This window comes from Rhinopithecus bieti, unplaced genomic scaffold (assembly GCF_001698545.2).
Source record: "Rhinopithecus bieti isolate Rb0 unplaced genomic scaffold, ASM169854v2 scaffold_9615, whole genome shotgun sequence".
In the NCBI taxonomy this organism is placed as follows: domain Eukaryota; kingdom Metazoa; phylum Chordata; class Mammalia; order Primates; family Cercopithecidae; genus Rhinopithecus; species Rhinopithecus bieti.
The window spans coordinates 347046-369471 of NW_016806325.1; the positions used below are offsets into that span (position 1 = coordinate 347046).

The 22426-nt window shown below is 41.6% G+C and overlaps 1 protein-coding gene across 2 annotated transcripts in view; it reads right to left on the reverse strand.

The window, feature by feature from the left end:
- The window catches only part of SGK1 (serum/glucocorticoid regulated kinase 1), a 155839-nt gene that overhangs the window by 97770 nt on the left and 35643 nt on the right, over nucleotides 1–22426 (reverse strand). For both annotated transcript variants that reach the window (XM_017875468.1, XM_017875467.1), the window contains one exon: nucleotides 1611–1826. In XM_017875468.1, the coding sequence (XP_017730957.1) occupies nucleotides 1611–1826 (216 nt within the window). The remainder of the gene's footprint in view (nucleotides 1–1610; nucleotides 1827–22426) is intronic.

The window sequence follows — 22426 nt, forward strand, 5'->3', positions numbered from 1 at the left end:
AAAAAGGGCCGGTGCAGTGGCTCAAGCCTGCAACCCCAGCACTTTGGGAAGCCAAGGCAGGTGGATCATCTGATGTCGGGAGTTTGAGACCAGCCTGACCAACATAGAGAAACCCTGTTTCTACTAAAAATACAAAAATTAGCCAGGCGTGGTGTTGGGTGCCTGTAATCCCAGCTACTCGGGAGGCTGAGGCAGAAGAATTACTTGAACTCAGGAAGCGGAGGTTGCAGTGCGCCGAGATTGCGCCATTGCACTCCAGCTTGGGCAACAAGAGTGAAACTCAAAAAAAAAAAAAAAAAAAGAAAGCAAACAAATAAATATGAAACAGATTCAGAGACATTGCATGATAACCCAGAGTGAAAAGGAACTCAGATTCAATGTCTTCAGTCTTTTCTTTTAGCAGCTAAAATGATTCTTTTATTTCTGGAAAATGCTTACCTTGCTAAAAAAAAAAGGGTGAGCGGTTATTAACATTTATCATTTTATGATGCACTGACTTGGAAGATCACTTACAATTAACTGTACTTTGTAATAACATATTCTATCTTCTAAATGTTGTATTTTGTGTCAGTATGATGGTAAAATAATATAAGCATTTTATATAATGGTTTTAAAATCAAAATAAATATGGGCCTAATTAAGTTATAAGTTAAAATTTAATCTTAAATTTTAAAATCTTAGAAACTGCGAAACTGCAAGATGAATCAGTTATCTGGTTTTCTTAGATTACCAAAATTTTAAAAAACAACTCTTGGAGTAGCAGGGAAAATAAATCTTAGTAAAATACGAGTATATATGAGTTTGAGAAAAAAATGAAAATTATATATAGTGCTCTGTGAATGGATCAAATCATGTTGAACTAAATATTTCAATGGAAGCTACAAACCTGTAGATGACTATTACAATCATTGTATCATCTAAGACTTGATCTTCTGTGTGATCAAACCACTTCTGAGGAATTGCCAGTTTACCAACACATTGCTGTATCGGTCTTGGACCAGCATAAAAAATTAATACAACATACTGCATGATGCAGCTAAATGACATTCTGGAAAAGGCAAATCTATGGAAACAGTAAAAAGATCAGTGGTTGCTAGAGTTCAGGGTAAGGAGGGGATGAATAGTGGAGGACAGAGGATTTTTTGGGCAGCGAAACTTAACTGTATGATACTGTAATGGTGGATGCATGTTATTATACATTAGTCCACACTCATAGAATGTATAACAACAAGAGTGAACTCTAACATGAATTAAGGACTTGGGTGATAATGACATGTCAAGGTAGGTTCCTTAGTTATAACAAATGTGCCATTCTGCTAGGGAATGTTGATGGTAAAGTAGGTTATACGTGCATGGGGACAAGGGTATATGGGTGATCTCTGTACCTTCTGCTCAGTGTTGCTGTGAACCTAAAACTGCCCTAAAATATAAAGCCTATTAAAAAATAATAATATAATGAGCTAACAAAGACCACAATTCTGGGTCCTCCTCAGAAGCTTTATAAATGTGCATTAAAAATTAGTTTTGGGGTATACTATGGCAGAAATACAAGAAAAACAAAGGCCCAGAATTTTTCCAGGAGAATAGATCCAGAGCGAACATGAACTTACTTCACACCCAGATTGGGTTTCCCATGAACATGACTCCTTCTCCTGAGGGAGAACCCCTCCTTGGAAAGCATGTTCACCCAGGCATGTTTGACACAAGGGAGGCTCAAAGTCTGGCTCCTCTGGAGGGATGTGCACCATCGAGGAGCCAGTGTACTTCAGTCTGGGACTCTGATGCTTGTCCACACTGACCACTGGGCTCTTGATCCATCTTCGTACCTGCAATATGCAAAAGGAAAGAAAAAACCAAATACGTTTGACTCCCTTTGATGCTTAATGGGGATTTGGTGGGAAATTCAGTGAGACTGAAAGGAGAACTCAGTCTCACAACCTCTCTATCTTTCAAACTTAACACAATTAGAATTGGGCAGTGCTGTTCAGTCTCTTTCCTAGAGTATGCATTACATGGCTGGTCATTTCATCTTGCTGAGTCTGTCTCCACATTTTTTTTTTTCTTTTCTTTTTCTTCCTGCTTCCAGTGGGGTTAGAATTTTTTCTTTTTAGAGATAGGGAGGTTTCACTATGTTGTCCAGGCTGGTCTTGGTGTTAAAAGATCCTCCTGGACCAGCCGGGCCAACATGGTGAAACCCAATCTCTACTAAAAACATAAAAATTAGCCAGGCCTGGTGGTGCACACCTATAATCTCAGCTGCTTGGTAGAATCGCTTGAACCTGGGAAGTGGAGGTTGCAGTGAGCTGAGATCGCCCTGCTGCACTCCAGCCTGGGCGACAGAGTGAGACTGTCACCAAAAAAACAAAAACAAAACCAGCAAAAAACCTCAAAACCCAAAAACAAACAAAAATAATTATCCTGGCCAGGCGAGATGGTTTATGTCTAAATAGCACTTTGGGAGGCCGAGGCAGGAGGATTGCTTTAGCCCAGGAGTTTGAGACCAGCCTGGGCAATATAGTGAGACTTTGTCTCTATGAAAAAAATCACTTTCTTTTTTTTAAAGAAAAAGATCCTTTTGCCTCTTAAAGTGTTGGGATCACGGCTATAAGTCACTGTGCCTGGCCTGTCTCCTCATTTGTAAGATTCAGGTAATAATATTTCCTCCCAAGCTGTGAAAATGCTACCATGTTTTACAAAGTTCAAGTATTTTGCCTGGCACATGTTTGGTGCCCAATAGATAGTGATTATTTTACTTTGACCCCTATTATTATGGTTATGGTGACAGAAATTTAGTTCACACATTTCTAAGGTGAATTGCTAGTTATCCTTACAAGGGAAAATACTAATCTCATAGTTTACAATCTAATCCACTGCTAAGCAAATACATATTCACTGTTATTGTTGTTGAGACAGGATCTTCCTCTGTCACCCAGGCTAGAATGCAGTGGCCTAATCATGGCCCACTGCAGCTTCAAACTGCTGGGCTCAAGCAATCCTCTCACCTCAGCCTCTGGAGTAGCTGAGACCACAGGCTCCTACCATCACACTAGCTTTTCTTTTCTTTTCTTTTTTTTTTTGTAGAGATGAGGTCTCACTAAGTTGCGCAGGCTGGTATCAAACTCCCAGGCTCAAGCAATCCTCCCGCCTCGCAAAGTGTTGGGATTACAGGCATGAGCCACTGAATCCGGCCCATATACACTACTGCAAAACTGTGATTATAAAAGTACTAAATGTGTTTTTGATCAATCTAAAAAGTATTCAATTCTGTTAGAGATGGATAATGTTTTTTATTATTCTTATTCAGACAATTTTGGGCTTGAAGTCTGGTAACTGTTCCTGCTTTGTTTCCAACATCCGTAGTTTAAAATCAGTCTTTTAACTCTGGCTTACTTTCAATGTCTCTGTTGCCAAGTAGATTTAACTTTGGGGTTACTGTGAACAGGATTTAAACAGATGATAAATCTATTCAAATATATTTATAAGTTGTATGCCTGAACTGATTAAGAATCTTTGTATCTTGAAATGTGTATCTCTCCTGAACCCCCAAACACCTGTGCTCTTGAGTTTGCGTTATGGCCAACATAATAAATTTTTTTTTAATATTCTTTTTTCATGTTATTTTTACTTCTTTTTTAAAAGCTTTTATTTTATTTTTTCTTTTTTTTAATATGTTACAGTCTGAATATGTTCATAGTGACTTTTTTTGTATGTTTGGTTGGTTTTTTTTATAGAGATACAGTCTCACTCTATTGCCTAGGTTGGAGGGCTGTGGCATGATCATAGCTTACTTCAGCCAAGAGCTCCTAGGCTCAAGCTATCCTGTCGTCTCAGCCTCCCAAGTAGCTGGGACTACAGATGCGCGTCACCACGTTCGACTAATTTTTTTTTTTTTTTTTGGAGAGAGGGTGTCTCATTATGTTGCCCAAGCTGCCCTTGAACTCCTGGCCTCAAGTGATCTTGCTGCCTTCGCCTCCCAAGGCTCTGGGATTACAGACGTGAGCCACTACACCTGGTGAGAATAAAATTATTAAAGGGACATATTATTTATTTAATAAAATAAGTAAACTGTAATAAGTAAGAAGGAAAATAAAGCATATGGATGATCAGGATCATTGCCAGTGGAGGGATCAATTTTAAACAGTATAAGCCAGGATACTATCGGATACTCCCTCTCTGTCCACAGAGAATGTAGCAAGGGATATGGAGAAATATTCCCTTTCTCCAGAAGCATCAAAGAAAAAGTGTTACTTACAAAAATGAATCCAGCAACACATTTCTTACAGGACTGTTGCTGAATTTTATTGCATGCTTTGTCTTGAAATGTTTTATCTCCATTGGCTTAGTCCTTATACTGGCTTCAATGTGTACCTTCTTTGTGACTCCTTGACACTTTTCACCAGCTTTGCAGCCTCAGAGGTGATTTTTACAGGCCCAATCAAGGACAGAGTTTACGATGTTTGCTTGCTCTCTCGAGAGAGGCTGGACGAGTGCACAGGAGTTAGGCAAGGTGCCTTTCAAAACTGCTGAGTAGAGAAACTCTCCCATGGCCCCTCGGGGAATTCAAGCTACAACTGGCCCATTGTGTTTCCTCAGGCGGCGGACTGCTTTGCTGGAGGGAGTAGCTGCCTTTGAGTGGCTTTGGGAGCCCCTCAGAGACCAGTAACAATGGCTGGAGGAGAGCTGCCGCAGCTGTGTGCGCGGGAAACATGAATGCCCGGATGCGAGCGGCAGCCGGGGCTCCCGGACCTCCTGGGCCACCTGGGCCCCAGTTTTATTCAGAGCTACACAACTGTTTGTGAATAGCATTGTAAACAAACATAGACGGGGTGAGACATCCTCCTTATCCTGAATAAATCAAAAATTCCCAGGCCGGGCGCCGTGGCTCATGCCTGTAATTCCAGCACTTTGGGAGGCCAAGGCGGGCGGATCACGAGGTCAGGAGATCGAGACCATCCTGGATAACACGGTGAAACCCGTCTCTACTAAAAATACAAAAAATTAGCCGGGCGTGGTGGCGGGCACCCGTAGTCCCAGGTACTCTGGAGCCTGAGGCAGGAGAATGACGTGAACCCGGGAGGCGGAGCTTGCAGTGAGCTAAGATCGCGTCACTGCACTCCAGCCTGGGCGACAGAGTCAGACTCCGTTTCAAAAAAAAAAAAATTTCCTCACTTGGGGTTTATAGGAGACTGCTCTCCAAACCACACCAGACTTTTAGAAGCAACCAGCTCTACAGCTACCGGTGTGAACCAGTAAGGCCCTTCATTTAACTAGACAGAAACTCTGAGTGAACAGTGGGTAAACAAAATATTCAACCAAATTCTTTGCTAAATCCAGTCCACCTTGGTTTTATTAATGTCTTTATTTGAAAAAAAAAAAAAAGCCATCTAAAAGCAATAATCCCTCACTCTAGAAAATTGCCAGATGTGATTAAAGAGATTGGCTGGCTTCTAGGGATTTTCCACTTGTGGTTTTTTCCTATTATCTAAGAGCAAACAGATATTACTATTAATTTAAAATAGTTTAGCTGATAATGATATCACCCGACACAGGACAATTAAAGCGTGTTTAGGTACTTAGGTGTGAACTCAGATGGCAACAACTGCTCTCACTGGCCCCTGTCCTTTCAGGGGGAAGAGCTGACTCTTAAAATGCCAAGAGAACTTGAAGTTGGACGTAACTTCTGTAATTTTCAAAGAGATATATTTTTTTAATTATAGAGAACAGACTTTGCTTACTTGATGCCTTCATAACTTTCAATTTCGATAGAGTCAGCCCAGTTTTCTAGTGAAATTACTTGGATAATTCAATAGATTATAAAAAGGGAGGCCAGGCAAGGTGGTTCACGCCTATAATCCCAACACATTGGGAGGCCGAGGCAGGTGAATCATTTGAGGACCAGGCTGGCCAACATGGTGAAACCCCATCTCTACTGAAAACACAAAAATTAGCCACCATGGTGGTGTGCACCTGTAATCCCAGCTACTAGGGAGGCTGAGGCAGAATTGTGTGAACCTGGGAGCCGAAGGTGGCAGTGAGCCAAGATCGTGCCACTGAACTCCAGCCTGGGTGAGACTCTGTCTCGGAAAAAAAAAAGAGAGAGAAAGCGAGAGATCTGCATGCCTATGCCTCTTCCAGAGGCTGCGTGCTAGCAGTTTAGTTATGGCATGAGTGTAATTTAGGAGAAGGCTCCTGGAAGCAAATTCATCTTACACTGACACTGGAGCCTGAAGCTGCTTCATAGCATGTCTCCTAAAATATAACAGTGCTGTAATATTCAGTAATATTAATCAGATTTCTTCACCCCAGCTATATGTCGTCATCATGTAGCTGTCTTTTCTGTTTTGTTTTTTTTTTTGAGACAGAGTTTCACTCTTGTTGCCCAGGCTGGAGTGCAATGGCACGATCTCAGCTCACTGCAACCTCCGCCTCCTGGGTTCAAGTGATTCTCCTGCCTCAGCCTCCCGAGTAGCTGGGATTACAGACATGTGCCACCACATCTGACTAGTTTTGTATTTTTAGTAGAGACAGGGTTTCTCCATGTTGGTCAGACTGATCTTGAACTCCCGACCTCAGGTGATCTGCCCGCCTCGGCTTCCCAAAGTGTTGGGATTACAGGCGTGAACCACTGCACCAGGACTATTCCTGTCTTTTCTCCAGTGTTTGTAGTGTTTATTGTTTGTATAAAACAACAGGACTTTCATGCTAACTGGTCTTGATATTAAGCCTATGTCATCTTTCCAACTGGATCATAAGTGTGAGAATAGCTTCTTAGGCCTTAGGAAAAAAAAAAAAATTCCCAGAGGCTAGTGTATGGTCTTACAAATAAACTAGGTAATAAAAATAAGAATATCTTGATTGCTTTTTATATTTACTTATAGATCTCAACAAGTTTTGCTAACATCCTCTATCAAGGTAATATGCATTTTCTATTTAAATATTTATCTTTAACACTGCAAGACCTATCCCGGAGCAGGCACCCTGAGAAGATGGAGTGGCTTTTGGAATTCCCTGACTTTCTATGCGGTTGTCCTTGGGATATCCCAGTCCTTTCCTTTGACCTTGACCTAGTTGCATCCTTTTCCAGATTCTCAGTCTCCAGGCCTAGTCCGGAGGATGGAGTGGTGGGGAGGACTCCGGGGAAGAGGGAAAACAGAGAGGCGACGCATCCGTGTACACTATTTAATGTTGCCTCTCACAGCTGGCAGCACCCCAGCTCTGTCTCTTCAGAGGACGGTATTTGCCTGTTCTTCTAGCTCAGTAAGTGTAAAGTCTCCTTCCTCATCCTCCCCATTGAGGAATCCACCCCACCCTGTCCCTCCCCACCTCACCCTACACTGTCAAGTGTTAAATGGATAGAGTGCAGGAATTCGTCAACGTAAGTTTTTCTTTGGAAATAGAGGTGAAGTTTTTCTCATTTCTTTAAATTGTGGGACTCGGCCATGTGCGGTGGCTCATGCCTGTCGTCCCAGTGCTTTGGGGGGCCAAGGCAGGCAGATCACCTAAGGTCAGGAGTTCGAGACCAGCCTGGCCAATATATAGTGAAACCCCATCTCTACTGAAAATACAAAAATTAACCAGGTACAGTGGCACATGCCTGTAATTCCAGCTACTTGGGAGGCTGAGGCAGGAGAATCCCTTGAACCTAGGTGGCGGAGGTTGCAGTGAGATGAGATTGCACCACTAGACTCCAGTCTGCAGAGTGAAACTCTGTCTCAAAAAAAAAAAAAGTGGGACTAATTCAAACAAAATTCAAAATTTTGTTTGAATTAGTCTTTCCTCGATATATACATTTTTTTTAGACATAAAAAGTTATTTTTTAAAAAAAAGTAGGAAAATTATTTTAGGTACTAGCTCTACAGGACAGTGTAGTTATTTGCTTTTGGAAATTAAGACTCAGAGAAAATAGAAATGCTGGTCTAATTAGTGGGGAAGAACCTGGCCATCCTGTCCAGAGCGAATCCACTGAGCTTTGGAAACTTCCTCCTCTCTTTCCTCCAAGAAATCCCCTTTTCCAGTGTGTTTTTTTTTTTTTTGTTTATTTTAGGTTTGAAGGTACATGTGAAGGTGTGTTACACAGGTAAGCTCATTACACAGGGATTTGTCATACAGATTAGTTCATCACCCAGGAATTAAGCCTAGTACCCAATATTTATCTTTTGTGCTCTTCTCCCTCTTCCCTCTCTTTACCCTCCAGTAGACCCCAGTATCTGTTGTTTTCTTCTTTGTATTCACATAAGTTCTCATCCCAGTGTTTTTTTGTTTGTTTGGTTTTTTGAGATGGAGTCTTGCTCTGTTGTCCAGGCTGGAGTGCAGTGGTGTGATCTTGGCTCACTGCAACCTCCACCTCCCAGGTTCAAGCAATTCTCCTGCCTCAGCCTCCCGAGTAGCCGGGACTACAGGCACACACCACCACGCCCAGCTACGTTTTGTATTTTTAGTAGAGGCAGGATTTCACCATGTTGGCCAGGCTGGTCTCGAACTCCTGACCTCAGGCAGTCTGCCTACCTCGACCTCCCAAAGTGCTGGGATTACAGGCATGAGCCACCTCACCCAGCCTTTTTTTTTTTTTTTTCCTAGAGACGGACTCTTGCTCTGTTGCCTGGAGTGCAGTAGCGTGATCTCAGCTCACTGCAACCTCCCCTTCCTGGGTTCAAGGAATTGTCCTGCCTCAGCCTCCTGAGTAGCTGGGATCACAAGCATGCACCACCATGCCCAGCTAATTTTTTTTTTTTTTAAAAATATTTTTAATAGAAATAGGGTTTCACCATGTTGACCAGGCTGGTCTCAAACTTCTGACCTCAGGTTATCTGCCCACCTTGGCCTCTCAGAGTGCTGGGATTACAGGTGTGAGTCACTGCGCCTGGCCTCATTCCAGTGTTGTCGTTTTTTTTTTTTTTTTTTTTTTTTTAACTGTCTCTCTCTCTCTAGGCTACTGTCTCTCAGCACATTAAACACCTTGTTCTTGCAATATCTCTAAAAGCTAGCGAACAGACTGCAAGCAAAACATCCTCTTTACACCCACAAACTCTTCCTTTTTCCCGCAGCCACCTTTCACCGCCACCCAACTCTTCTCTCTTAGCTGAGCTTCATGAAAAAATAATCTCCATTTCCTCATCTCACATTTTCTCCTCAACCCATTGCAATTTATTCATTAAATAGTATTTATGGATTGCTTAATATTTGCAAGGACTAAAGCGAATAACATAATAATAAAAGTCTCATTTCATAAAATGAAGTGTGTGCAAAGATGCCAATAAACCTCATTGCCAAATCCAATAGACATTTCTCTGTGCTTACTTCATTTGCATATACCCCGCAGCATGTAAAAGCTTTCACAAAGGTTCAACAACTATTTGCCTGGCATTATGTGGTTGAGACACAAAGAAATTTAATGTTGACCATTGAGAGAGGATGCTTCCATTTCAGAAGGGCTGATACATGAGATTGTGGTTTATCATAGCATGTCTACCCTCCCCAGAGCTCAGTTTCTGCCCTTGTAAAATGGAGATAATAATTATGGCTACTTCACTAGGGTTTTGTGAGGACTAAATGAGATGATGCAGGTAAACCCAGTGCTTGACATCAGGTGAATCCTTCGTAAGTATTTGCTATTGTAGTTATGGCTTCATTCCATGGGAAGAGTTTTATACAAAGGGTCATTGGAGAAAAGATGGAGGGTACTTGGTCCAGTCAGGAAAAATCAGGGAAGGCTTTCTGGTGGAAGTGATGGTTAAATTGAATCTTAAAAGCTGAGTTAAAGGAAGCCAGGTGAAGAAAAATGAGAAAGATATTTCTAATTGAGGGGATGGCAGAAGCCAAAATACAGAGGCAAGAATCTGTTGAGATGAGTAGAAAACAAGCTCCAAAAAGGAGAGGCAAGAACTAAAGCTGGATAGAAAGTTTAGGTCATGGGGCAATGAGGGGTCACTGAAGTATTTATTTGTATTTATTTATTTACTTACTATTTAGGGATGGGGTCTCGCTATGTTACCCAGGCTGGTCTTGACCTCCTGGGCTCCAGTTATTCTCCTGCCTTAGCCTTATTAAGAACTGGGGTTACAAACATGAGCCCCTGCACCCAGCTCACTGAAGTATTTTAAGCAGGAGAGTGGGATGGTCAAATGTGTTTTTCTTTTTCTTTTTTTTTTTTTAATTTTTTTTGAGACAGAGTCTCACTCTGTCACCCAGACTGGAGTGCAGTGGTGTCATCTCTGCTCATACAACCTCTGCCTCCCGGGTTCAAGAGATTCTCCTGCCTCAGCCTCCCAAGTAGCTGGGATTACAGGTGCCCGCCACCATGCCTGGATAATTTTTTGTATTTTTAATAGAGATGGGGTTTCACCATGTTATCTTGATCTTCAACTCCTGACCCCAGGTGATCCACCTGCCTTGGCCTCCCAAAGTGCTAGGATTACAGGCGTGAGCCACTGCACCCAGCCTCAAATGTGTTTTTCAATGCAGTATGAAGGATGGATTTAAGATGGTCAAGACCAAAGGAGCTAGATGAGAGTCAGGAATGGATTAGAAAAGAAATGATAAGGGCCAAACAAGAACAGTAGTTTTGGGAATGGAAAGGAGGAACCGATCATCAAATCTACATTTAGTTCTCAAGACTATATCCTTTTCTCCATCCAAGTACAGGTTGAGCATCGTAAATCTGAAAATCCAAAATCTGAAATGCTTCAACATCTGAAGCTCTTTGAGTGTGGACAAGATGGTCAAAGAAAATACTCACTGGAGCTTTTGGGATTTTCAGCTTAAAGATGCTCAACCAGTAATTATAATGCAAGTATTCCAAAATCTGAAAAAGATCCACATCTGAAATACTTCTGGTTCCAAGCATTTTGGATAAGGGATACTCAACTTGTATCTTCTCGATTCCTAAAGCCATTCCTTAAATGGTATTGACCTTTTAGTCTTTTCTTTTCTTTTGAGATGGCGACTTGCTCTGTCACCCAGGCTGGAGTGTAGTGGCGCAATCTTGGCTCACTACAGCCTCTGCCTCCCAGGTTCAAGTGAATCTTTCACCTCAGCCTCCAAGTAGCTGGGATTACAGGCCCGCACCACCATGCCCTGCTAATTTTTGTATTTTAGTAGAGATGAGGTTTCACCATGTTGGCCAAGTTAGTCTTGAGCTCAGGTTCAGGGTTCAAGGTGTCCACTCACCTTGGCCTCCCAAAGTGCTGGGATTACAGGTGTGAGCCACTGTGCCTGGCCATCTTTTTTAAAAAAATAAAATAATCTATGGCTGGGCGCATTGGCTCACCCCATCTCTAAAAAAAAAAAAAAAAACCAAACAAAAAATAAAATAATTTGTTATTGATTGATCAGTTGATTGTAGAGGTGGAGTGTCACTATGTTGCCCACTCTGGTCTTATACTCCTGGTCTCAAGTGATCTGCCCACCTTGGCCTCCCAAAGTGTTGGGATTACTGGTGTGATCCATTGTGTCTAGCCTGCCTTTTTAATCTTAATCTCACTGACACCACAGCATCTTTCCAAATGCAAAAGCTGTCTTGTTGCTACCCAGCTTTAAACTCCAGTTTGGTTCCCCATCTGTAGCAGCAGTGGCTTTCAAACCTGTTTCATCAAGACTGATGTACTATAAGAAAGCCCATATGACTGAAGCAATTGGTTCCCCACTAAACACTGTCCTTTTCACATGAAATGCACTGACATATCCTATTCCATTCTTTCAAAATGCTGATTGCAATCTATTGAACTGATTTCATGACCCACTAATGGGTGCCACACAAATTGAAAAACGCTCATCTAAATGGTAAAATCTAAATATCTTGGCCGGGGAGACCAAGTCTCCTAGGGTCTAGATGTTTATCTTCTGTTGTACCCGGAATGCATCCAGACCTCCATTATATCATTTACTTTGCAGTTCTCTTAAAGATTGGTTTCCTGAGTCTTTGATTCCCTTGACCAGCCTTGTCCACCTGGAAACTCCTGCTCTGAGTCCCAAACTTGGGAAAGCCATTGTCTGGCTTCTTACTCATTCTTTCATCTATTTGGGTGTTCATTTGTTTAAATGGGAGCACACATTCATTGCTTTGCTTGTCTGTTTCCCTTATTAGAATGTGAGTTTCACAAAGACTGAGATATTATTTTCTCTCATATATTCAGTAGTGGGACACTTCTAGTTTCTTCTGTGTGTTCCCTCTTCCTAGCCTATTCCCACCCCATTTTGTGTCTGCGTTCACTATGAGTTGAAGCTTACAAGGAAAGAGACTCACTATTACATCCCCAGAGCTTAGCACAACTCCCAACATACAGGCAATGCTGAAGAAATGTTTGCTGATTGGCTCCATGCTAGGTATTTTTCAAGGCACAGGGAATGACAAATAAGAGGAATTCTGTCTTTAGGAACTCAGAGCCTTACAGGAAAGCCCATCTAGGAAATCAACTGAAGACACTGAAGACAGTGTTAAAGAGAGCATGAGTTCATCTCTGGGGACAAGTAGGACAGGGCTGTGATGGGGATAGGTGAGATGCAGCGTTTTGGAGAGAGAGGAAAGCATGTTTCAAAGCATGCTCATGGAGAGGGCCAACCTTGGGGTGTGTGTGGCAAACCAGAAAGCCAAAAAGCTAAGTGGGTCAGACATCAAATGACTTGAATGTTTGGATACTGAAATGTCATTCTTAACTCACAGGGAGTGTAAGCTGAAGGATTCTAAATGTTAGCATGGTCTGATCAGATTTGCTATCTTCTAAATGAATTGGGCCCAGGGGAAAAGCATCCTAGGTTAGAAGAATAAGCACTGTCCACAGATTAGTTGGACCCCACAGATTGAGGCCCCCTCTGGCGACAGTGCTTATTTCAGGGGTCTCCAAACCCAGGTAACACAGGAAAGCTTTAAAAATGCAGGCTCAGCTGTGCATGGTGGCTCACACTTAATAATCCTAGCACTTTGGAAGGCTGAGGTGGGCAGATAGTTTGAGCTCAGGTGTTCTAGACTAGCCTGGGCAACATGGTAAAACCCCATCACTACAAAAAATACAAATTAGTCAAGCATGGTGGTGCATGCCTGTAATCCCAGCTACTCAGGAGGCTGAGGTAGGAGGACTGCTTGAGCCCAGGGGGTTGAGGCTGCAGTAAACTGTGATTGTGCCACTGCACTCCAGCCTGGGAAGAGACTCTGTCTCAAAAAAAACCACTAAAACAAAACAAAACCGAAAACCCAGAGCGAGATGCAGTGGCTCATGCCTGTTACCCCAGCACTTTGGGAGGCCAAGGCGGGCATCTCTACTAAAACTACAAAAATTAGCTAGTGCGATTGCGGGTGCCTTTAATCCCAGCTACTCAGGAGGCTAAGGCAGAAGAATTGTTTGAACCTGGGAGGTGGAAGTTGTGGCAAGCTGAGATCACGCCACTGCACTCCAGCCTGGGTGACAGAGCCAGATTCTGTCTCAAAAAACAAACCAACCAACAAACAAAAACCGAACCCACAAAAAAATGAACTAAAAATTAAAATGCAGTCTTACCAGTGGCTTTTAAGATTTTGAAATTTTATTTTCAAGCTCTATGTGACCTGGATGAAGGGCAGGGAAGGCTAAATGGAGCATGAAATGACCGGGGCCCTGGAGGTGTGACACCTGGGCAGACCCAGGCGTGGGCAGTGGGAGAAGGTATCATCATAAAATAAGACAGAGTGGAAATGCCATCCTACAGCCTCACTTGCAGCTCTACAGTATTGTTCCTCAAAGACATTTTCCTTTCTTCCTTTCTCCCTTTCTCCACTTCCCTAAGTCCCCCACATCTAAAATAACACCATATTAACACCGTAATAACCTAGGTATACTATGAATTAAACAGGTTTCTATGGGTAAGAATAAGGTTAAGTGTGGAGCAGAAAGGGTTACTAAGCAGCAAGTATAATACCGTTTTTCTGTTATTCTGAGGTGAAGCAGTCAGTTTATAAGTGATTTGGATTTCCTCACAATTTACTGAACAAAGAAAAAAATCTAAGATATAAAAAGGGGTTTCTACAGAAATGAATAATAAACTGAATTAAGAGAATTGGATTCCAGTTCTAACTTTGTAACTACCTTGAGCAAGACACTGAATTCATGTGAACTTGAAGGCGCTTATCTGTGAAATGATGATCTTGGAGCATCCAAGAAGTCCGTTCTGGCCATGTCACAGATTCAGAGCTCTTTGTTCACTGAAGTCCTGTTACTGTGACTTGGAACTCTCTATTTCTATGGTGTGCAGCACTCAGCACAAGTCTGTTGAATGAACAAATGATCAAATGACATTTGCCCTTCCCTGCCTGACATTCCAATCACATTCTTCCATAACTTTGCATTTCTTCCATTAGATAAATAAACAAACGCAAAAAATCCACAAGGCTTTTAAAATAATTTTATGCTCTTAAGGGCAGTTGTTTAAAAATCTATTTAAAACACAAAGATAAAAGACTGAATGAAAGTCTTATTATTAGAGTGCTGTACATTGCTTAATTAAATTGAAAGTGGCAAATGAAAGGCAAGATGATTAACATCCAAACTGGGGTCTTATTACCACTCTCTGATGTTACTGCTTGTTCGCTGAGTCCTCTTATAAAAGAAATTGCACAGTACACTCAATTTCAGTTTTATACAAAAACAGCTCTCCTCCAAATTATGCTTGTGCTGTATTGGTAATGGTTTCTATTTCTGTATTCTATTTTTTTTTTCTCACTTCATGTTTTATAAATGAAGAAAATGTTAAGGTTTAATTGTTCCCTGAAAACAGGAAGAGAGTTGAAGCTAACAAAAAGATATTTATGAAGTACCTATTATGTCCAAGGATTGTGTGAGGTTCTGAAATTATGGAAGATAAAAGAATGGATTGAGAGTAAATTGCAAATGTTCAAACATCCTATGGAAATTGCTGGAATTAAAAAACTAAGTTTTCAACCGTATAATCAGAAGCACAAAAAAAAAAAAAAAAAAAAAGAAAAAAAAAAACCCAAAGAGGAAAAGAAAACTGGCTGTGACCTCCATACAATTGAGACAGAGGAAAATGATGGTTAACATAAATCTGTGTGAACAGAGAAGGAAAAAAGATGCGTTTCAGGACAGCTACATTTAAATAATCAAAATAATTTAAAAAGCATAGGCAATGTAGTGAGACTTCCTTTCTACAAAAAAAATTAACTGGGTGTAGTGGCATGCACCTGGAGTCCTAGCTACTAAGGAGATTGAGGCAGGAAGATAACTTAAACTCAGAAGTTCGAGGTTACTGGCTGCGAGCAGTGGCTTACGATATAATCTTAGCACTTTGGGACGCCTACATGGGCGGATCACTTGAGGTCAGAAGTTCAAGACTAGCCTGGCCAACATGGTGAATCCCTGTCTTTATTAAAAATACAAAAATTAGCTGGACATGGTGGCTCATGCCTGTAGTTCCAGTTGCTTGGGAGGCTGAGGCATAAGAATCACTTGAACCCAGGAGGTAGAGATTACAGTGAGCTGAGATGGCACCACTGCACTCCAACCTGGACGATAGAGTGAGATCCTGTCTAAAAATAAATAGGTAAATAAATAAAATAAAGCCAAGAGTAAAAATCAAAGAAACATTCTTGCAACATTATCCTTGGTGATACCACACCCTACGAATATGCTGTATTCTTCTAATCGATGTCAATGAACTGATTTGTTAAAGAAAGAAAGTGGAAATGTAGTATATAACCCAAAAACATGCATTTAATGCATTACATTAATATGGCCCTCATTAACCCCCCCCCAAAAAAATAGCAAGTCCTTCTGCCATATGGGAGAACTTCATATATGAAATGTTACACGCATAGGTGATTTGTAGGAACTTCTGATTATTATGCTTGTTGCCATTCTTTTATTATAAAACCAGCACTCAAAATGAATCAGGTATTGGTTCTACATACAAATTTGAAATGAGTAGGCGTGCAGTAAGCACTATACTACAGTCTGGTAAGTAAAATATAAACACTTAGCTTTGCTTAGAAAGCCTACTGTTGGGGAAAGCTGGGTGTGGTGGCTTATGCCTGCAATCCAATCCCAGCACTTTGGGAGGTTGAGGTGGAGAGATTTCTTGAGGTCAAGAGTTCGAGACCAGCCTGGGCAACATAGTGAGATCTCATCTCTACAATAATATAAAAAAATATAGTCGAGAATAGTGATGTACACCTGTAGTCCCAGATACTCAGAAGGCTGAGGTGGAAGGATTGTTTGAGCCCAGGAGATTGAGGCTGCAGTGAGCCATGATCATGTCATTGCACGCCAGCCTGGGCAACAGGCAGAATGAGACCCTGTCTCAAAAAAAAAAAAAGAAAAAAAAAACCAGTTGTTTCTTCCTGACCCATTCCATCTTCAAAGTGCCTTTTCTCTGTAGAAGGATGTATCTTCCACATAGGGTATACTTTCTAGTACCATTTGATTACCTATCTTACTCGTGGCTGTCTTGAAGGCAAAGAGAAATTCCTAAGTATTTGTTGAATAAATAGATAAGTAAAGGAGTGAATAGATGCTCTGTGGTGGTAATTTAACTGATTTTTAAAATATGTACATATTTTAAAACTTTTTTTGTAGATACAAGGTCTCATTATATTGCCCAGGCTAGTCTCAAACTACCAGGCTCAAGCGATTCTCCCACCTCGGCTTCCCAATGTACTGAAATTACAGGCATGAGCCGCCTCGCCTGGTCAGTTTAGCTTCTTCATTTGTGTTCCTCACTAGATTGTAAATTCTTTACGGATAAATATTTCATTGGACATCTTTATGTTGCTTGTAATGCCAAGCACAGTGTCTTGCATGCATGACACTGTTCAGTACGTATTTGTTGTATTAATTGAAAGTGTGTGCCTGTCACCCTGTGAGGTCTGAATGAAATAGCAGATCCAGGCCAGGTGCAGTGGCTCACGCCTGTAATCCCAGCACTTTGGGAGGCTGAGGCAAGCAGATCACCTTAGGTCAGGAGTTCAAGACCAACCTGGCCAACAAGGTGAAACCCTGTCTCTACTAAAAATACAAAAAAAATTAGCTGGACATGGTGGTGCGCACCAGTAATCCCAGCTACTTGAGGGCTGAGGCAGGAGAATCACTTAAACCCGGGAGGCAGAGGTTGCAGTGAGCCGAGATAACGCAACTGCACTCCAGCCTGGGTGACAAGAGTGAAACTCCATCTCCAAAAAACCAGAAACGAAATAGCAGATCCAATCTTTGGAAATTTCACACTCTTATATGTTCTAGCTTCCTGGAATCTGGATTATAACCACGTTTTAAAGTCCCCATTCCAACTTTCTTCTCCACCTACCCATTCATAGCTTAGTTTTTGGTTATTTTGGTGTTTATCTCAGTATTTTAGTACTATTAGAAGATCTGACTTCAAGTGTTGTTTCTACCACCTATTAGATGTGTGGTCTTGAGCAACTAACTTAACCTCTAAATCTATTTTCTCATCCGTTAAGAGTACTGAGTGTATCTATGTAACAAGTGGCAGGGATGAGTAGGTGGTAGTAACAGGGAGGCATCTGAATCCTCTGCAAGCATTTGAAAGAAAAATACATATACAAGGGTTACTTAATGTTGTAATTATTCACAGTTAGCTTTCCAAAGATAAAATTGGCTACCAATCTTTTTTTTCTTTTTTTTTTCTTTTTTTGAGACAGAGTCTCACTCAGTCTCCTAGGCAGGAGTGGAGTGGTGTAATCACAGCTCACTTCAGCCTCAAACTCTGCGGCTCAAATGACCCTCCCATCTTAGCCTCCTGAGTAGCTGGGACTACATGTGCACCACCACACCCAGCTAACTTTTAAATTTTTTGTAGAGATGGGAGTCTCACTGTGTTGCCGGAGATGGTTTCAAATTCCTGGTCTTAAGTGATCCTCCCGTCTCGGCCTCCCAAAGTGCCGGGATTAGGCTCAAGCCACCAAGCCTGGTCCAATTCTGATATGCTATGACCAGAATTAGACTAGGAGAGTTGCTCATGTGTCTAATAAGGTTTAACTATATACTTATATTTGTTTGCATTTGAACCATGATAGGCCCACTCAATTTTCTTCTTGTGGGATGACAGAGACTGGTTTAAAAGCAGTTCAAGTAGAAAATTCCTGGATATTTAAATTCCCTCTAGGCCTTATAGGAAATGTATAATCCATTTTCTGGAACACTTGGCTAGGTTATATCAGTAGAAGCATTGAGGCCGGAAAAACAGAGGTGATACCCTGACCTCTGTCATGTTGAATCAGATTGGGAGTACTGGCTCTAGACTTGCTCTGATTTTATTTAATTTTATGTATTTATTTATTTATTTACTTATTTTGAGACAGGGTCTCGCTCTGTCACCCAAGCTGGAGTGCAGTGGCATGTATTCTTCTGATTTTAATAGGGGTATCGACAAACTAGGAATGCTCTAATTAAGAGCAGATAGAACAGTGAAGGATTGAAATGGTTAGTTTGTGTGTCAGCTTTACAATCAGTTAACTTTAAAATAGTTTATCACTGAGCACGGTGGCTCACGCCTGTAATCCCAGCACTTTGGGAGGCCGAGGAGGGCGGATCACTTGCGGTCAGGAGTTCAAGACCAGCCTGGCCAAAATGATGAAACCCTGTCTCTACTAAAAATACAAAAAATTAGCCGGGCGTAGTGACACACACCTGTAATTCCAGCTGCTCGGGAGGCTGAGGCAGGAGAATCACTTGGACCTGGGAGGTGGAGGTTGCAGTGAGCTGAGATCACGCCACTGCACTCCAGCCTGGGCGACAGAGTGAGACACCATCTTAAAAAAAATAAAATAAAAGAGTTTATCTTTGGTAATTTGGGTGATCCTTATCTAATCAATTGAAAAGCCTTAAGAGCAAAGCTGAGGTTTTCCTGAGGAATAATAAATTATGCCTCAAGACTGCAGCCTAAGACGTCTAGCCTGCCCTACAGATTTCAGACTTGCCCTCTCTACAGTTGCATGAGCCAATTCATTGAAATAAATCTCTTCATATATATCATCTAGTGATTCTATTTCTCTGGAGAACCCTAACTGATACAGAGATCACACAAGAAAGATAGAGATAAAAACTCAGAAAGGCCAGGACAACAGTTTTCAAATATTTGAAGAGCTGCTATGTGAAAGATGAGCCAATGGATGGGGGTAACCTGAAGACATATTTGGGCTTCCCATGTACCAAAAGTTAAATGGGACTTTTGTTTAAAGAAGGCAGCCGAGCTGGTCCAAGTGCAATGGTGTTTACAACTGATTGATCACAACCAATTACAGATTTCTTTGCTCCTTCTCCACTCCCACTGCTTCACCTAACTAGCCTTAAAAATACATACATACAGGCTGGGTGCGGTGGCTCACACTGGTAATCCTAGCACTTTGGTAGGCTGAGGCGGGCAGATCACTTAAGGTCAGGAGTTCAAGATCAGCCTGCCAAAATGGTGAAACCCTGTCTCTACTAAAAATACAAAAATTAGCTGGGTGTGGTGGTATGTGCCTGTCATCCCAGTTACTCAGGAGGCTGGGGTGGGAGAATTGCTTGAACCCAGAAGGTGGAGGTTGCAGCAAGTGGAGATCACGCTGCTGGACTGCAGCCTCAGTGGCAGAGTGAGACTCTGCCTTAAAAAGCAAAAACAAACAAACAAAAAAACCCCATAAATACATATATATATGAAGAAGGCAGCTGCCCTACAGAGGGCACATCAAAGAAGTCTGGCTGGGCACAGTGACTCACGCCTGTAATCGCAGCACTTTGGGAGGCCAAGGTGGAAGGATCACTTGAGCCAGGGAGTTTGAGATCAGCTTGGGCAATACAGTGAGACCTTGTCTCTACAAAAAGTAAAAATTAGCCATGCATGGTGGCAAATACCTGCAGTCCCAGCTACTCAGGAGGCTGAGGTGGGAGGATCTCTTGAGCCCAGAAAGAAGGTCAAGACTGCAGTGAAGTTGAGGCTGCAATGAGCCATGATCGCAGCACTACACTCCAGCCTAGGCAACAGAATAAGACTTTGTCCCCTGCCACCAATAAAAGCAAACAAACAAAGAAACAAAAAAGTCTGACCAATCTTTCATTCTCTTAAGAGACAAAATAATGCATTTTGGGTTTCAGGCATTAAATGAGTCCCTTCCTCATAGCTATTTATCTCTTTACAATTTTATTTGCTCTTCTTGCCATAACTTCACTGTGGCTCTTGTAAGCATAAGATAAAATAAAGTGTAATAAAAAAATAGAATCTGTGGGCCATTGTATTATGCCCAGAGCTCCCAGATGCATATGCATCCCCTGAGGAAAGCTGCTCACATGGTTCTCATTATACAGAAGTTAAAGCTCATAGTTTTCTGAAGTTGTCCAATCATTCTGTAACAGATCAGGACTTTGATAAGGTTAGCAAGTTTACAAACTTTCAACCAATGGACCGTGCTGGGCAGCATCTCTTAGCCAAATGGCTTTAGTGATTTACAGTTTCTACACATTTTTCTGCGAGATTGTAGCCAGAAAAACAATACTATATTCGATAAGCATAGAATTGAGAACTGGAATTTTTTTTTTTTTTTTTTTTTTTTTTTTTTTTTTTTTTTGTAGAGACAGGGTGCTTAGCACTATGTTGCCCAGGCTGTTTTCTAACTCCTAGGCTCGAGGAATCCTCCTGCTTCGGCCTCTCAAAATGCTGAGATTACAGGTGTGAGCCTCTGTGCCCACCTGAGAACTAGGTATTTTCTTTTCTTTCTTTTTTTTTTTCCTTAGGATGGAGTCTCGCTCTGTTGTCCAGGCTGGAGTGCAGTGGTGCCTTCTCGGTTCACTGTAACCTCTGCCTCCCAGGTTCAGGCAGTTCTTCTGCTTCAGCCTCCCAAGTAGCTGGGACTAGAGGCATGCTTCATCATGCCTGGCTAATTTTTATATTTTTAGTAGAAACAGCATTTCACTGTTGGCCAGGCTAGTCTTGAACTTCCAACCTCAGGTGATCAGCCCACCTTGGCCTCCCAAAGTGCTGGGATTACAGGTGTGAGCCACCTTGCCCAGCCCAAGAACTGAATTTTTTAAAGGGCTGTCTTTGAAATACACAAATAGCATTATTGTGTTGTAATGACTAACATTACTCCCTGTGTCATTCAAAACTATTGAATGAATCGTATCAAGTCTTATGAAAATAAACTTCAAAGCTTGGAGGTGACTCAGAAATCAGCCAATTATTCCAGTGGAATACTTGAATATTCAAGTATGTCCTATGCACCGAACCCTGTGTGACAACATGCACATTCTCTTAGAGGACTTCTCCCTTGAGTTTTACCTCTCAAAATATACACTTCACAGAATTGCTTGCTATAATTATTTTTTCTACTCTTCAGCAACTCTGGCTGAAATATGGAGCCAATATAAAACATAATTACAATATAATAATAATCCCTTGCCACTAGAGATGAATATAATGGATTTCCTCATTTTAAATGAGACACCTTTTACCTCTAATCATTAGTTCTTAGATAGAAATTATGCAAGTTTTAAGTTCTTGCGTCTAGTCACCTTGAAGGATATTGTGTGTGTTTTGGTACTGGTTAGCATAATCTTGTTTCTGCTTTCTTTTATTTCATTAAATTATATACAATTGGTCAAGTGCGGTGGCTCACGCCTGTAATCCCAGCACTTTGGGAGGCCGAGGTGGGCGGATCACGAGGTCAGGAGGTCAGGAGATCGAGACCATCCTGCCTAACACGGTGAAACCCCGTCTCTACTAAAAACACACACAAAAAATTAGCCGGGCGTGGTGGCGGGTGCCTGTAGTCGCAGCTACTGGGGAGGCTGAGGCAGGAGAATGGCGTGAACCCAGGAGGCGGAGCTTGCAGTGAGCCGAGATTGCGCCACTGCACTTCAGCCTGAGCGACAGAGCGAGACTCCATCTCAATAAATAAATAAATAAATAAATTATATACAATTATGTTAATTCAGTAAAATGCATACTTTGAAATATATATATGTGTGTGTGTGTGTGTATATATATATATAATATATGTTTTTAAACAGTGTTTCACTCTGTTGCCCCAGATGGAGTTCAGCGGCATGATCTTGGCTCACTGCAATCTCCGCCTCCTAGGTTCAAGCAATTCTCTTGCCTCAGCCTCCCGAGTAGCTGGGATTACAGGTGCCTCCCACCACGCTCAGCTAATTTTTTTGTATTTTTAGTAGAGACAGGGTTTCACCATGTTGTCCAGGCTGCTCTGGAACTCCTGACCTCGTGATCCGCCCACCTTGGCCTCCCAAAGTGCTGGGATTACAGGCATGAGCTATCGCACCCGGCCCAACTTTGAAATATTTTGAAAAAGAATTTCTAAAAAAGGAAAGATGTTATTTGGTATCAATCTGAAGAGAAATAAGAAATCTTAGATTTGAATATTTTTTACCACTTTCCAGCTCTTAAAATCTCTATAATACTCTTAGTTATTTGCTGTTTTTCATTTGTTTCTTTTTTT